At 33.1% G+C, this 14,403-nt stretch overlaps 1 protein-coding gene across 2 annotated transcripts; it reads left to right on the forward strand.

Annotated features, from left to right (window-relative positions):
* The first annotated feature begins 3,644 nt into the window (after positions 1-3,644).
* Positions 3,645-13,474, forward strand: LRS1 (Transducin/WD40 repeat-like superfamily protein). 2 transcript variants are annotated; one of them, XR_016351161.1, is made up of 20 exons: positions 3,645-3,914; positions 4,560-4,670; positions 5,473-5,631; positions 6,018-6,083; positions 6,191-6,280; positions 6,455-6,760; positions 6,919-7,016; positions 7,503-7,538; positions 7,644-7,764; positions 8,347-8,583; positions 8,987-9,082; positions 9,182-9,247; positions 9,396-9,434; positions 9,529-9,663; positions 9,762-10,123; positions 10,507-10,600; positions 11,151-11,339; positions 11,553-11,673; positions 12,093-12,506; positions 12,957-13,474. XR_016351161.1 is itself a non-coding variant. In XM_021426983.1 (19 exons), exons 2-18 carry the CDS (start codon positions 4,572-4,574, stop codon positions 11,649-11,651), a joined length of 2,292 nt encoding a protein of 763 aa, XP_021282658.1. In that variant the 5' UTR covers positions 3,645-3,914; positions 4,560-4,571; the 3' UTR covers positions 11,652-11,673; positions 12,093-12,871. The 2 variants fall into 2 exon arrangements, 1 of the variants encoding a protein (XP_021282658.1); XM_021426983.1 differs by lacking the exon at positions 12,957-13,474 and having other exon boundaries at positions 12,093-12,871.
* Positions 13,475-14,403: the final 929 nt, after the last annotated feature.

Raw genomic sequence — 14,403 nt, forward strand, 5'->3', positions numbered from 1 at the left:
AGCACAAAATCTGATAAACCCAAGATCATGATAACAAATATACAGCTAAAGCTGGTATCTTACTATCTTAAATAGGACCAAAAAAGAGGGAAAAACAATGCTTGTAATAATTATCAAGGCATGGACTTTCATGCAAACAGAAAAGAGGAGGTTGAAGTCAGCGGTGGAGAGCAAAATTTTTCAACACCCTGGAAAACTTTGGAAGAAGCCCCAGAAGGAAAAATGGGTATCAGCTATTTTTCAATGATTGAACAGTGAAAAACTCTTTGGACCCTGATTAATAGGAGAAAGCAAGTTTTGAGCTTGTCCCTTATGTCCCATGGGGTAATACGATACTGTAAGAAAATAAGAATCTAGATTTTTGGTGGTCCAGATCTAAAGATGAGGTGTAAAGTTCGATATTTTTTTGTTTCCAGAGGGAGGAGCGTCAAGCGTGAGGAGCGGAGGGGTAAAAGTGGGAAAAGCAAATGATGTCTGAATATGGATATTATAATCTGCAACTGCACGCCAAATCCTTTTGTCTTTTTGGTTTTGGGAATACTTTGACTGAAAGGGAAAGAACTCGGATTGGATCCTATTGCCCAGGTGTTAGAATCTGAAGCAGTAAAACGTTGATGTCATGCAACCGTCCACCGTATGGTCCAGATTTCTGACGTGTCGAGTTTTGATTGGATAAGGGTTTAAAGATTGGGGTAGTTTCTGATGCAGGAGATTGAACCTTTTTTTTTTCAACGGTTTTTTACAGAGAAACTGAAAACTTGCCGTTAACGGTAGAGGCGCAATAATGGCGGCGGTTTCCTTCTATCGGTGTTTTCACTCAATCATTTGGCTTTACCAGACTGTTTGAATGTAATCATGGTCTCGTTGATGAAAAGGAAAATGCAATCTTTTTGGAATTATGTAATTAAATTGAGAAAAATGTAATTATTTTGGTTTACTTAACTAATATTCATATAAAAAAACGTATACTTTTAGATATAATGTTTAAAAAAATTTGAATTATTTTTAAAAATTTAAATCAATTTTTATTATTCTATTTCGTTTAATCAAGTCATTATATTTTTTATTTTATAGTAAATAATTTTTTATAATTAAAATTTAATTAATTATTATTAATTAAAATATTACTTATAATTTTATTTTCACATGACATACCATATGGCTATGTTAATATGACATCTTACTATCGATTATGATATTTCAACATACCACCATGTTTGCATCACATGATATAAAAGTAATATATGATAATTTAATTAATAATATTTAATTAATTGTTAATCCTCTATTTAATTCAAAAAAAATATTAAGACATGTTTGAATGTAATAAAAAATAAAAATTTATTTAAAATTTTTGTTAATAATTTATGAACTTAGGTAATATATCTTTTTGTTTTTCACAAATAGTATATCTTTATCAATCAAATTTTTAATCAAAACTATTTTAAATTTTTAAATAAATTTTTGACAAATCTAATTTTATTAAAAAATCGGAAATACATTTATAAATGGAGCAAAAATTTTTGAAGAAAAATTCTATCCGAAATATTCTACACATAGAATTATTGACCGATTCTTTGAAAATAATGGATGGTAACAAATTCATTTTATTTCTTTATGGGTAATTAAGCAATTAGATTAATAAAATACTTCATCTTTTTTTTTCATTTTTCTTTTTGAGAATAAGCATTTCTCATTCTTGTTATGACTACTGTTCCTCTTCTTTATTTTTTTAAAAATTTGGTCATAGTCAAACTTGGGAACATATTTAATATTACTAAGTAGGCTATAAAATTTTATGCATTTAATTTTTATTCATCCTTAAATTGTCCTATTTAATAAAAAAAATTAAAGTTTTGATCTCAAATTCTTCATCCTCTATCAATATAATTACACATGCATACATACTTGGGTTAGGCTTAGGAAATTGGGTTGGGCTAAACAGATTTTAACTATCAAAGTTAATTGGCCCATCATCCAATTGTTTTAAAGCCTAAAATTCAAAGCCTATTTAGCCCATTGAAATAAAGTTATACTTAATTAGTACATAATTTTTTTTACAATTAAAAAAAGGAAGAAAAATAATTAGTGGTCCTTGTTATAGATTTACAAATTCCACCCCAATATTCTTAAATCAAGAATTGCAAGTCAAACGATGGAAGATCCATGCACGTCTTCTAGGCACGTTCAATTAGAATAATGGTAGCTTAATTTTCTAATGGCTTGACTTTTACTTTCTTATTATAAATATATATATGTAAATTATAAATATATATAATTTTAAATTAGTATTAGTATTATGCTCCATTCAACATATACTTTTTCCATCTCACTTAATTACAGATGAATATTAATTTTTGTCAAAAAAATGAATTTAATTAATTAATTTATGGGGTTTTTATTCTTTTACATTTGTTGTAACCAAAAACATTTTAAGTACAAATATTTTTAATATATGTGAGTGAATTGTTAATTAAAGAAAACTCGAGCGACAGTCAATTGATTTTATTGACTTTTCTTGTTATGATGTATTTTCATTTATAAAACAATTCCGGACAAAAAAGAAAAAACCCAAACATTATTTTTTTATCATATGAAGAAAAATATATAAAAGAAAAAAAACAAAAACAACCTTGACTATTTCAAAAATTTTATCATAATTTGGACATATTAATTTGTATCGATTTTCGTTAATATCATAATGTATTGTATGATATTAATATACTTAATAATATTATAATATTTTTCTCTTATCAATGGAAAAATAAAGTAGAAATAAGATGAAAGTTATTGAAAAGGTTAAAAAATACTTATAAACTATGTAGAATAGGACAGAAAACATGTTCCCAAATCCTAGGTCACAGATTCAATTCATCCTCTAGATGAGATTGATGGATTTTTTTTTTTTTTTGCAGCTTTGTAATAATAGATTTTGCCCCACTACAGCTCACCTAGTTCTTGTTGGGAGTATTTACTTTTGACCATAAAAAATTGACTCTTTTTTTTTTAATTTGCATTTTAAAAGTTTTTATATTTAAATATTAAATTTAATAATAATTGTATGTATTTTTTATATATGTAAATAAATTAAATTAAAATTTATTTTTTCTCAATCACCAAAAAAGTCTCCTTTTTTTTAAATATTTAATCCATCATATTTTTTATTATTAATTTACTTGAAGAACATCATGCTTTAAAATCGGTCAAAGGGGCATTTGATAAGTGTTTCACTTTTATTTATTTCATGGTTCTTCATTTTTCCTTCCTCTCTCGCACGTAAAAATTCTTCTTCTTCTTTTATCAATTGTTTGACTTTTTTTTGCTTTTTTCATTATGGTGACAAAATCATTTATATTTTCTAATTATGATTTGGCTAAAAAATAATTTTATTGAAAACCAAAGTAAGGCTAATTTGTCTTAAAAAAATAATTATGTAAATCATAAATTATTGGCGCCTTCTTTGACAACAACAAACCATTTAAAAAAAATTTCTTGTCTTTAATTAAATTTTGCTAAAAGTAATAAGATCAATTAATAATATTTTTTTTCTTTAAGTAAGCTTTTTCCAACACGACGTCGTGTATACAAATTTTCACTGCACCGATAAACCACTGCCCCCACTCCCCCTGCTCCCCTTAGCCTTTTGACTTTTCAGTTTCACTTTCTCGTTCATTTTTTTTGAGAAGAGTTTATTTTATTTTATTTTTTTAATTTGTTCATGATCCTTTCTTCCCCAAATCTCTCTCTCGCTCTCTTCCCTCTTTTCAATAGCAAAGGAAAAAAAAAAAAAGATATCAAAACAAAAACGAAAATCAAATTTCGACGCACCAAAATTTTCTAGGGTTTAATCTTAGCTCTCTCTCTTCACCGACTACTTTCCATCGCCGTTCGATTTCTTCTTCGACGACTGTCCTGTAAGTTCAAAGCCTTATTCTCTCCACTTCTTTGCTCATTCTGTTTTTTTTTCTCTCGCTCCGATCGTCGACCACGCGTGTTCTCGGCAATCAATTCGAGTTTGCCTCTCTCTGTATTTAGTAGAATTTTTGTTCCCTATAATTTATTGAATCTAATATTAATTTTTGATTATATTTAACATTAATGATCTGTTTTTGATAATTTTGGTCACCTTTTATTATTTTTGTTTGAATTTTCAATGAGTTCATTGCATTTATGTGTTCTATTTAAGATGAAAGAAGAATTAAATGTTAGTAGCAATAGTTGCGCTTGTAGCGATTGTTAAAATGCCAAAGCGTTGAGTATATGTTATTTGAGAGGAAATTGTGCTTTAATGAGCGTTTAGTTATGCGAAGATTTAGTCTGTTTCTGTAGAATTATGTTGAGGGATTTTTTTTTTTTAAGTTTCTTTTTATAAACATATTAATTAGCTGTTAAGGGTAGAAAGTTTGGTACATTTCAGTATTTTTGTTTTTTAATTGATTTTTGATTGCAGAATATTGGTTACTCTAATTTAATCTATGTTGCTCAAGTATTCAATTTTTTAGCGAGCAATGAAATATAGGGGTTCTAGCATTTTTAATTTTATTTGACTGGTAATATAGGGGGTCACTGCAATGCACCGAGTGGGCAGTGCGGGGAACAATGCCAATTCTAACCGCCCACGTAAAGAAAAGAGGCTGACATACGTATTGGATGACACCGATGGCACAAAGGTGAAGTGGATGTAATGGTTTCTTTTTATCTAAGCCTTTCATTATTTTCCCCTTTGTTTTTGCTATTTGAAGTGAACAAGTTGTCTTCCTTGATTTGGAAAGTCGAGGAATTTTCATATTCTGATTTGTTTTAGGAGTCTAATCTGTTTATCTGTATCTTTCACTGCAATGTGGCATTGTAAATTATGGGTGTTTTCACATTTTTGGATTTATATGCCTTCTCTTATCTCTATCATTCAATCCATCGTAGCTAACATATAAGTTGTAGAAGCTTTTGTTTATTTTTATATGAATTCATGTATGTGGAGGCACCAACATTTATAAATTATCCGTAGAATAATTATCGGAATGCCTGTGTATTTGCTTGTATCCTTGTGTAGAGTTAGCAGACTGTGCTATATGTGCTTTTCATCGGATTGAGTTAGAAATGTTTATTGTAGATTTATTTTGTTGATAAACTTGGCATCTTTGAAATCTATTTTGGGGTCGGAACCCATGAACTTCCTTCTCCAAGGTAATGCTGTATTGGTGTCATTACTTGGGTTCTTCTTCTGCTTAGGATTTATGTTATACCAAATTAAAATGAAAAAAATGGCCTGTGTTCTCTGTTACTATTTTATTATATTATCCATGTATCCATCATTAACATGGGACCATGTTCACAATCAAAGTGGAATATTCTGCTAATCTTTTGCTTTATATTCTCAAAAAGAGTCATTATCTTAGATTGTATCAACCACTTTTTCAGTTAATTATTTGTGTGGTAACTGATGTTTCTTGACTTTGGTACATTGTTGTGCAGCATTGTGCTGGCATAAATTGTTTGGCTGTACTAAAATCGTCTGTATCTGATGGGTGTAACTATCTCTTCACTGGAAGTCGTGATGGCACACTTAAGAGATGGGTGCTGGGTGAAGATGCGGCCACTTGCTCTGCTACATTTGAGTCACATGTTGATTGGGTACCTTCTTTTTTGCCAATGATTGTTTACTTTTGGTTATCGGTGTGACCATTGTACTTTAGCTGATACCTTTCTATTGCTAATTTGTAGTGGGGAAGGTGTGAAAATTTTAATTTGTTTTCTGTTTATGGTCTACTAGAATGCCATATCTTAATGTTTTGTCAAATATGAATCATCCAACTACCCAACTCGCCGAAAGCAAAATCTAGAGCACGTATTTCACTTGTGCATATCAATTATACCAATAGCCAATTTGAATGTTGAGAGCTCTTTTATCATCTTCTTCAGTTTGTGGAATTCACTATCCAATTATCTCACATACATAAGATAGCTCTATGAATGCATTAAGTTGTGATTGAGAATAAAGCAATGTCCTCGTTATGCAGGTAAATGATACTGTAATTGCTGGTGATAATACACTTGTTTCCTGCTCATCTGACACCACTTTGAAGGTTTGAAGAATTAATTAATGCATTATCTTTGGCTGTTTTCTTTTTGACTAGTTTCTCCGTAATTGTTAACCTTTTCTTTTATTTGCTCTTGCCTTGAGATAAACCAGACATGGAATTGCTTGTCTGATGGGACTTGTACCAGGACTCTCCGTCAACACTCAGACTATGTTACATGTCTAGCTGCAGCTGAAAAGAATGTAATTTCTATGTCAAAATTTTAGTGGATTTATTAACTGCATGAATGAAAGGTTCTTGTCAATGCAATGCTGCTATCTAAGTTTCACAGTTAATTTTGCAGCATAAGTTGTGCTTCAAGGTATGATATTTTTCTTTTAGAAGTCATTTTCTGATTCTTTTTTATTTCATTTTAGACCAATGTGGTTGCCTCCGGGGGGCTTGGTGGGGAAGTCTTCGTGTGGGATATTGACGCTGCGGTTACTCCACTCTCAAAGTCCAGTGATGCAATGGAAGATGATTGTTCCAATGGTATCAATGGTTCTGCGAATTCAATACCAATATCAAGTTTGCGACCGATTAGCTCGAGTAACAGCATTACTGCACACACAGCTCAGTCTCATGGTTATGTCCCCATCTCTGCCAAAGGCCATAAAGAGTCAGTCTATGCATTGGCTATGAATGATTGTGGAACCCTTCTGGTCTCTGGTGGGACTGAGAAGGTAGTTTTTGCTTCTTACTGAATTTAATTTTTCTAATAATAACATGTTTCCATGTATGACCTCTTGCAAGAGATGGTCTTATCTTTACCTTTGTCGGTCATTTGATGAATTTAACAATTTCAATAGCAATCTTAATTTCCTATCCCACTTTTGTATAGGTTGTGCGAGTTTGGGACCCAAGAACGGGGTCAAAGACTATGAAGCTTAGAGGGCACACCGATAACATTAGGACTCTGCTTCTAGATTCTACTGGCAGGTTGGTACAATGGATTCAGCTCTGTATTCCTTATTTCTGAGTTAAATTTTGTGTTGGAGTTCTTGCAATTATGGAGCTTTAAGATGCATTTAAGATATATTTTGTTATCTGATTTTCCTCTAGCAACTGCTGAGCTCTTCTGTGGCAGTGGGATAAATTGATTGGTTGATTGGATAATTTTGGAAATTTTAAAAATGAAAATTTTGGTAATATTTCCGATGGTCTTATGATAAAAATATTTTGAGAACAAAAGGGGTGGTTGAAGTGTGGATGCTAAACCTTGTTATGGCTTTATATAGACGTACATGTTCACATTTAAGTGAAATTAGGTTTACTTTTCTTTGGACTTATCTGGGAGTTTACTGGGGTCTGATGGGTTCTTCCCCTGATTGAATGCTAGTGAGTTCTGTTATTTGATTGTGTGCTCCTCTGTGCTGTGTTTGCTTTATTAGTGAAGTTTTTGACCGACATTTTGTATTCTTTCAGATATTGTTTATCAGGGTCCTCTGATTCTATGATCAGGTATATAATTTGTGCATTTGTTTTGCTGTTGTTTAATGATGTGCCATTTTCAACCATAAAGAATCTAAGACCTTGCCTTCAACTGTTCGCAATTTTATTTTGTAGGCTATGGGACCTTGGTCAGCAACGTTGTGTGCATTCATATGCTGTGCATACAGATTCTGTTTGGGCGCTTGCTAGCACCCCAACATTTAGTCATGTTTATAGTGGTGGTAGAGATCTTTCTGTAAGTATATAGTCATGCCAAACCTTTTGAATGGACATTTTTATCATTTTTGCAAGTGTTTTGATGTAGAATTTGGGAAGAAATTTATGCTGTTTTAGGATAATTGGCTGATTAGTATTTCAGGCTTGATTGCTATGGAAGGATGGGATATTACAAGAATAATTAGGGGTTTTTCATTTGGTATAGATTGAGATATGATGGAAATAATAAAGGATTGGGAAAGCAATCCTGGGCTGTGCTGGTACCGTTAACAGTAATTGTGGATAGTAAATTAAGGGTGAAGGGTTTAATTTCATAATGAATATTGGAGGGGTTCCAGGTTGGTTTGAGATTGAAACCAATGTTGGAAAAAAGAGAGTAAGGAAGAAGAATAAGTGATATAGGCTTCTTACCTAGAATTCCTTAGACTTGATAATGTTATTCTAGCTTTAATAAGTTTTTGAATCATTTTAACATTAAATGAAAGCCATACTTCCAAATTTTCTTGGAATGTAATCTTGACAATTCTTGACATCCTTGTTGTCAGTTCTAATATTTATAGCATTAACTCTGAACTTTTGCTTATTTTTGTACATACATCAGTTATATTTGACAGACTTGACAACAAGAGAGAGTCTTTTGCTTTGCACCAAGGAACACCCGATTTTGCAGTTGGCACTGCATGATGATAGTATATGGGTTGCAACAACAGATTCTTCAGTTCATAGATGGCCTGCTGAAGGACGAAATCCACAGAAGGTCTTTCAAAGAGGTGGTTCCTTCTTGGCTGGAAACTTGTCTTTTTCAAGGGCAAGAGTTTCCTTAGAAGGGTCTACCCCAGTAAGTATAGTGTATATTTTTATGTTTATACATGTTTTTGCTTACAGCAAATCACCTTGTTTATGAGAAATTTTGTCTCATAGTCCTTTTTGTCCCTGCGTTATTAATTTGTGTCAAGTATTCTTAAATGCTTAAACTCTGCACTGTGGTAACATTTCTTTTCTTTAGGTACTTGAATTGTAGTGAATTTGGTGCCTGCTCATTGATTTATTAATGGTTCTGTTTCATTTGTTTCTTGCTCACCCACGCCTAAGAAAACAGAATAAATATTAGATTTTTTTTTTGATTAATCATGATGCTCTTTTATGGATATTTCTTTTGAAGTTGGCTTTGTATGGAGTTTAATATTGGATTTCCATCCCTCTCCCTTTACTGATGCTCTGACATTTTGGGTCATTCTCAGACTCCTGTTTATAAAGAACCAATCTTTACCATTCCTGGAACACCAGCAATAGTTCAGCATGAAATTTTAAATAACAGAAGGCATGTCTTGACTAAGGTAAATGTGGGAGTACTTATATTTATCGGTTTTGGTTCCAAAGACTTTGTTTTGGGAAATTGTTTTTTCGCATAAATGATGTTTATGCCTCTTTATCAGGATACTGCTGGTTCAGTAAAGCTCTGGGAGATTACCAGGGGTGTTGTGATCGATGACTATGGACAGGTGAACTAGATTTTTTCCCATTTTCTTTCATTGTTCTGAGTAGAAAGTCGCTTGCACTTTGCTTTTCACTTCCAGGTGTGGACACACTTCTAGATGGGTATGTTTATATTTGTATGCATTTATTCATTCCTTTAATTTTAATGTCCAGGTTTCATTTGATGAGAAAAAGGAGCAGTTGTTTGAGATGGTGCGATATCTATTAATTTGAATTTATATCAATTAAATACAAGCAATTTTTTTTTCTGGAATTTACTGTTGATTTTTGTTTAAAACCACTCTAGGTAAGCATTCCTGCATGGTTCACGGTGGATACCCGGCTTGGAAGCTTGTCTGTTCATTTGGACACACCTCAGTGCTTTTCTGCGGAGATGTATTCTGCAGATCTGAACATAACTGGCAAACCTGAGGATGATAAGGTATTTTGCATTGATTGTGGCAATATTTAAGTTACTGATATCTGTGAGAAATATTCTGTGATCATTATATGCATCTGGTGTTGACTTGTCTTTGGCAGGTTAATCTAGCTCGTGAAACCCTTAAGGGTCTATTGGCTCATTGGATGGCCAAAAGAAGGCAAAGACTTGGCTCCCAGGCTTCAGCTAATGGAGATGTTTTAACAGGAAAAGATATTACTGCTAGAAGTCTCGGTCATTCAAGAATTGAGGTAGATGGAAATGCTGAAAATGACTCTATGGTCTATCCTCCTTTCGAGTTTTCTATAGTTTCCCCTCCCTCAATTGTCACCGAGGGTTCTCAAGGAGGTCCTTGGAGAAAGAAGATTACTGAATTGGATGGAACCGAGGATGAGAAGGACTTCCCTTGGTGGGTTTTGGATTGTGTATTAAATAATCGGCTACCACCACGAGAAAATACCAAGTAACTTCTTTGGTCTCATTAAACTTTCCTTTGCTTAATTAAATCTTAAATAACAAGATTGCGAGGAACTCTGCATACATTCAACTGCTTTTGGTTTTCCTCTGTTTGGATATGCTTGCTACCCGGACATGAACTTAAAGAAGTGACATTAAGTCCAGTAATTTGCTATGCTTTTAGTTGTGCCTTTAGCCCTTATTCTTTGATATTTTTCTTGTGGACATCAGCATTTCTATTTATTTAGAAAGGAATGTCCTTTCTTTACTGAGTTGCACTAAATTCGGAATCATGGATAATTATATATCTTGCTAATCTTGTGTTAAGCAGGGTGTCCGTTCATCCTCTTCTCTCCTTCTCTCTCTTTATGAACACTTTTCATTTTGCAGGTGCAGCTTCTACCTTCATCCATGTGAAGGTTCAAATGTTCAGATCCTCACACAGGGGAAGTTAAGTGCACCTCGCATATTGAGAATACACAAGGTACGCCTGTTTGGGTTTCTTTAGAACTTGCGAAAGACAATTTCTTTTGCTTGGCATGCATTTGTACAAAGTAGCAACTGTTGTCAGTATATAGACCTAGAGTACTTGGGTTAATACACTATAAACTATTTCATAATATGGAGCAAGGACAGCATAAGGGCCAAAAGAGCAATGTTAGGTTACTGGAAATGTTATTTTAGGATTCATATACATTGATAGGACCTTTAACTTTGTTGTAGCCAAAACAAGATCGGAATGAATTAGAATAAAGTAGTCTTCTGAATCAGCTTTGTTGAGTGCTCTTTTACTCATATAGTAGAGCAAGATGCCTTTGTGGTTTGTTAGATTTTCTTTTCTTCACTGGTTTTTAAAATTTGGATATCAGATGCTGATAGCTGGTTTATCGGAAGATGATGTATGTGTTAATTGTTTGGACACCAACTTGATATTAATGCAGAACAGCTTGTTTTAAAATGTATTTTGTATATCAATATTTTATGGGTCTTCTGGTATAATAATGTACATTCATTCTGTTGTTGTGATTATGTAGGTTGTTAATTATGTCATAGAAAAGATGGTTCTTGACAAACCAATTGACAGTGTAAATACCGATGGGACATTTGCTCCCGGTCTTGGAGGACAATTGCAGCATTCAGCAGTTGGAGATGGATCTTTTCGGTCTGGATTGAAGCCTTGGCAAAAGCTTCGGCCTTCTATTGAGATTTTGTGTAATAATCAGGCAAGTGAACGGCATGTTGTATGTTACAATGCCATTGGCTAAGAGCCTAAGATCTCTTTGTCAAAGCTGTGTGGTTTTTTTCCTCATCTTGTGGTACCAATAAATAAACCTTCCTATGTGATGTTTGTAAAATTGTTTTAGACTAACTTGTTTAGTTGAAAGTTCAATTATACTTTTCTGACCTCTTGTTTGGTTTGCTACTCTATGTTCCAGGTATTATCCCCCGACATGAGCTTAGCTACTGTGCGAGCTTACATATGGAAGAAACCCGAGGACTTGGTACTTAATTATAGAGTGATTCAGGGCAGGTGATTTTATTGACTTCTGGGAGCAGGTGAGTGGCTAGTTATGCACGTTGCTTAAGTTAGCTCTGTCACTTTAACAGAACAACACATATGTGAATGAATATCCTTTGGGGAACATTATTTGTCCTGATAAGAGCAGGAAACTTGTATTCACTTGGATTTATTTTCTTGTTTATTTGTTTTTGGTTTGGAAAGAAAAGTTGTTGGGGGGGGGGGGGAGGAGGGAGGGAAGGGAGGGAGGGTTGTTTAATTGTTAGAGAGGAAGCATGCGCTTAGTAATTTAATTTACCCCTATAATTCTGTCAATTTAACATGGAATCAGTATTTGTTTCATTTTGATCTGAGATTAACATTGATTACTTTCTCTAGAGCATTTCTGTACATTGGATATCTGTAGCAAGCAATCAGCTTAGATAGTGTTTGAACTGTATCCTCTCTTATCTGCTAGGCTGCAGGTTGGTCTCGGTATATTGGGATGGAGATCTCATGCTTTTGTAAAGTGTTGGGAATTATATTGGCTCATCTGAGGTTGCCTATCATGATCAGAAGTATCTGTGGGATCCTTGTATATTGGAAAGATGATTGGTTTTCGATCTGGGGGCATTCTCCAGTCTTTGTTTAAGAGGATCATGGTTATGTTTTCATAGCTGGGCGGATGCTTATCATAAATTTTTGGTCTTTTTCTAGTGAAGATGAGCATGATTTTACCATACATCAGAAAGAAGCTGTAGGGTGGAAATGCAAGCGACAGAACAGTTTGTAACTACGGGGGACAATCAGCTGAAAGAAAACTGGGTACTTTCTGGGACAAAAAAAAAAAAGGGCATATGATGTCGCAAGCACTGTAGATTTGTATTGTGGGGTACAATACCTAGTCATAGAAACTCTTGTTATGAAGTTGATTTTTTTTTCCTCTTCTGAAAATAAGACTATTAATTTGCATCAAATTGGTCGTATATTTCTAGAAAACTTTCTCTTGCATTTTTCAGTAGATTTTTTGAGTCAAGAAATGAAATATTAATGACTGCATTAGATTACTTATAATAGCCGATTAGATTTCAAGTCGTATTCCATGCTTTATCTACTAGTAGACACAAGAGGATTTCATGTAGTTGGTTTATTTCTTCTCTAAAGTTCTGCTCGAATCGCATTCTTTTAATTTGTTTATTTGTAATGAAATTAAAAAAATATATATACAATTTGTCTGACATTATTATTATTTTTTCATTCAAGTTTTTATTTGCTGCTTTTAATTGATTTAAAGAGTATTCTTGCTCTGTTGTAAACTGATGACTTGGATCTCACTTTCCAGTTGTTGCAATGCCTCCTCTGCATTGGGGTTACTGCTTTTGGGTTGTGCAGCTAGATGAGGAAGTTGGATTTTTGGCACTTGTGTTATATCAGTTGTGACTATTTGTTGCTACATGTTAGTGTGGACCCACATAATCAGTAGGCAGCATCAGAAATTATTTTTAAGCATTTAACAAGTTTGGTTGGAAGCGGAGTGGCACCCATCTCTTTTTAGGATTGATGATTGAAGTTAGGCAAAAGCATTGAAAATGAAAATTAACTGGTTAGGGAATGTGGTACCCGTCTGGGTTCTGGTTAAAGCTATGCAAGGTAGACCTTCATGTTCTCATGCATGTCGTTGCCAAAACTCTACATCACATTGGATGTTTTTATCTTTTTCTTCATTGTTTTGGTTTAGGTTCGAATTGAACATCTCTAATCATTATCATGTTTTCTTTATTACTTAATAAGGTTCGACTGAAGGTTCATCTCTGTGTTGGTTTTGGTACTTTTAAGTTCAAATGACAATTGTTTTTCGTTTCCTTTGATTTAATTCGAAAATTAGTTTTATCTAAATGTCGACAAATTGATGGATGATTTGATGTGTTGATGTGATATAAAAGATATAATCATGTGATATATTTATATTTCACATTAATATTATATTAAAATATTATGTAACATTAAAATGTTAAATAATATTTTATAATAATTTAAAAATTATTAATTAGAATTTATTTGTTTTAAAATAAAAATTTAAAATTTTATTGAATGTAATAAAATAAGAATCTATTTAAATTTTTTTAAATAATTAAATTTTGATAAAGAAATGTATGAGGTTGAAAAACTAGATTTGTCAGCGCAGAATGATTGATTGGAACGGTGGGTCTCCCTTCAAAGACACAAATCTTCTTATGGGATTACGTATTTTACGTGGCTAATTAAACCTCAAGAACGTAATAACGAAAATAACGGTGGGTCTATGGCTAATCCGCAAGATGACGCAAGAAGAGCATTGCTTATTGGTGGGTAGGGGCCAAGCCGGGGTGACGCCGAAAATCAGCCACAAACTAATCTGCTAAGGCCAGTGGTCTATGGTCACAGCGAGGTGGAACCATGGCCTGCACTTTGTGCAGCCTTTGGCTTAAATAGAGTTCACGTGTCCCATAATTTAGCCTCAACAAAAACCTTTTTCACTTTATAGAAATATTATAGATATAAATTCTCTGTTTATATGGAATTACAGCATTTTCTTTTCTGCTATTTTACTCTATAATTGGTGTTTCTATGGTGGTAGTTTTCCATGCCTTTCATTCTTTATCGAACCCTTTTCTTTCTATATATCAATCCCGTATTCTTGGGACTCTGTCTTTTAACTTTTGTTATAGTTCTTGTAGCCAAATTGAGTCCTACTTCTTAGTTCAACAAGTAAAGGACGAAATTTCAAGTACTGCAAGTATATATGTGGA

Source organism: Theobroma umbraticum, unplaced genomic scaffold (genome assembly GCF_002168275.2).
Source record: "Theobroma umbraticum cultivar Fairchild unplaced genomic scaffold, ASM216827v3 scaffold_147.0, whole genome shotgun sequence".
Taxonomy (NCBI): domain Eukaryota; kingdom Viridiplantae; phylum Streptophyta; class Magnoliopsida; order Malvales; family Malvaceae; genus Theobroma; species Theobroma umbraticum.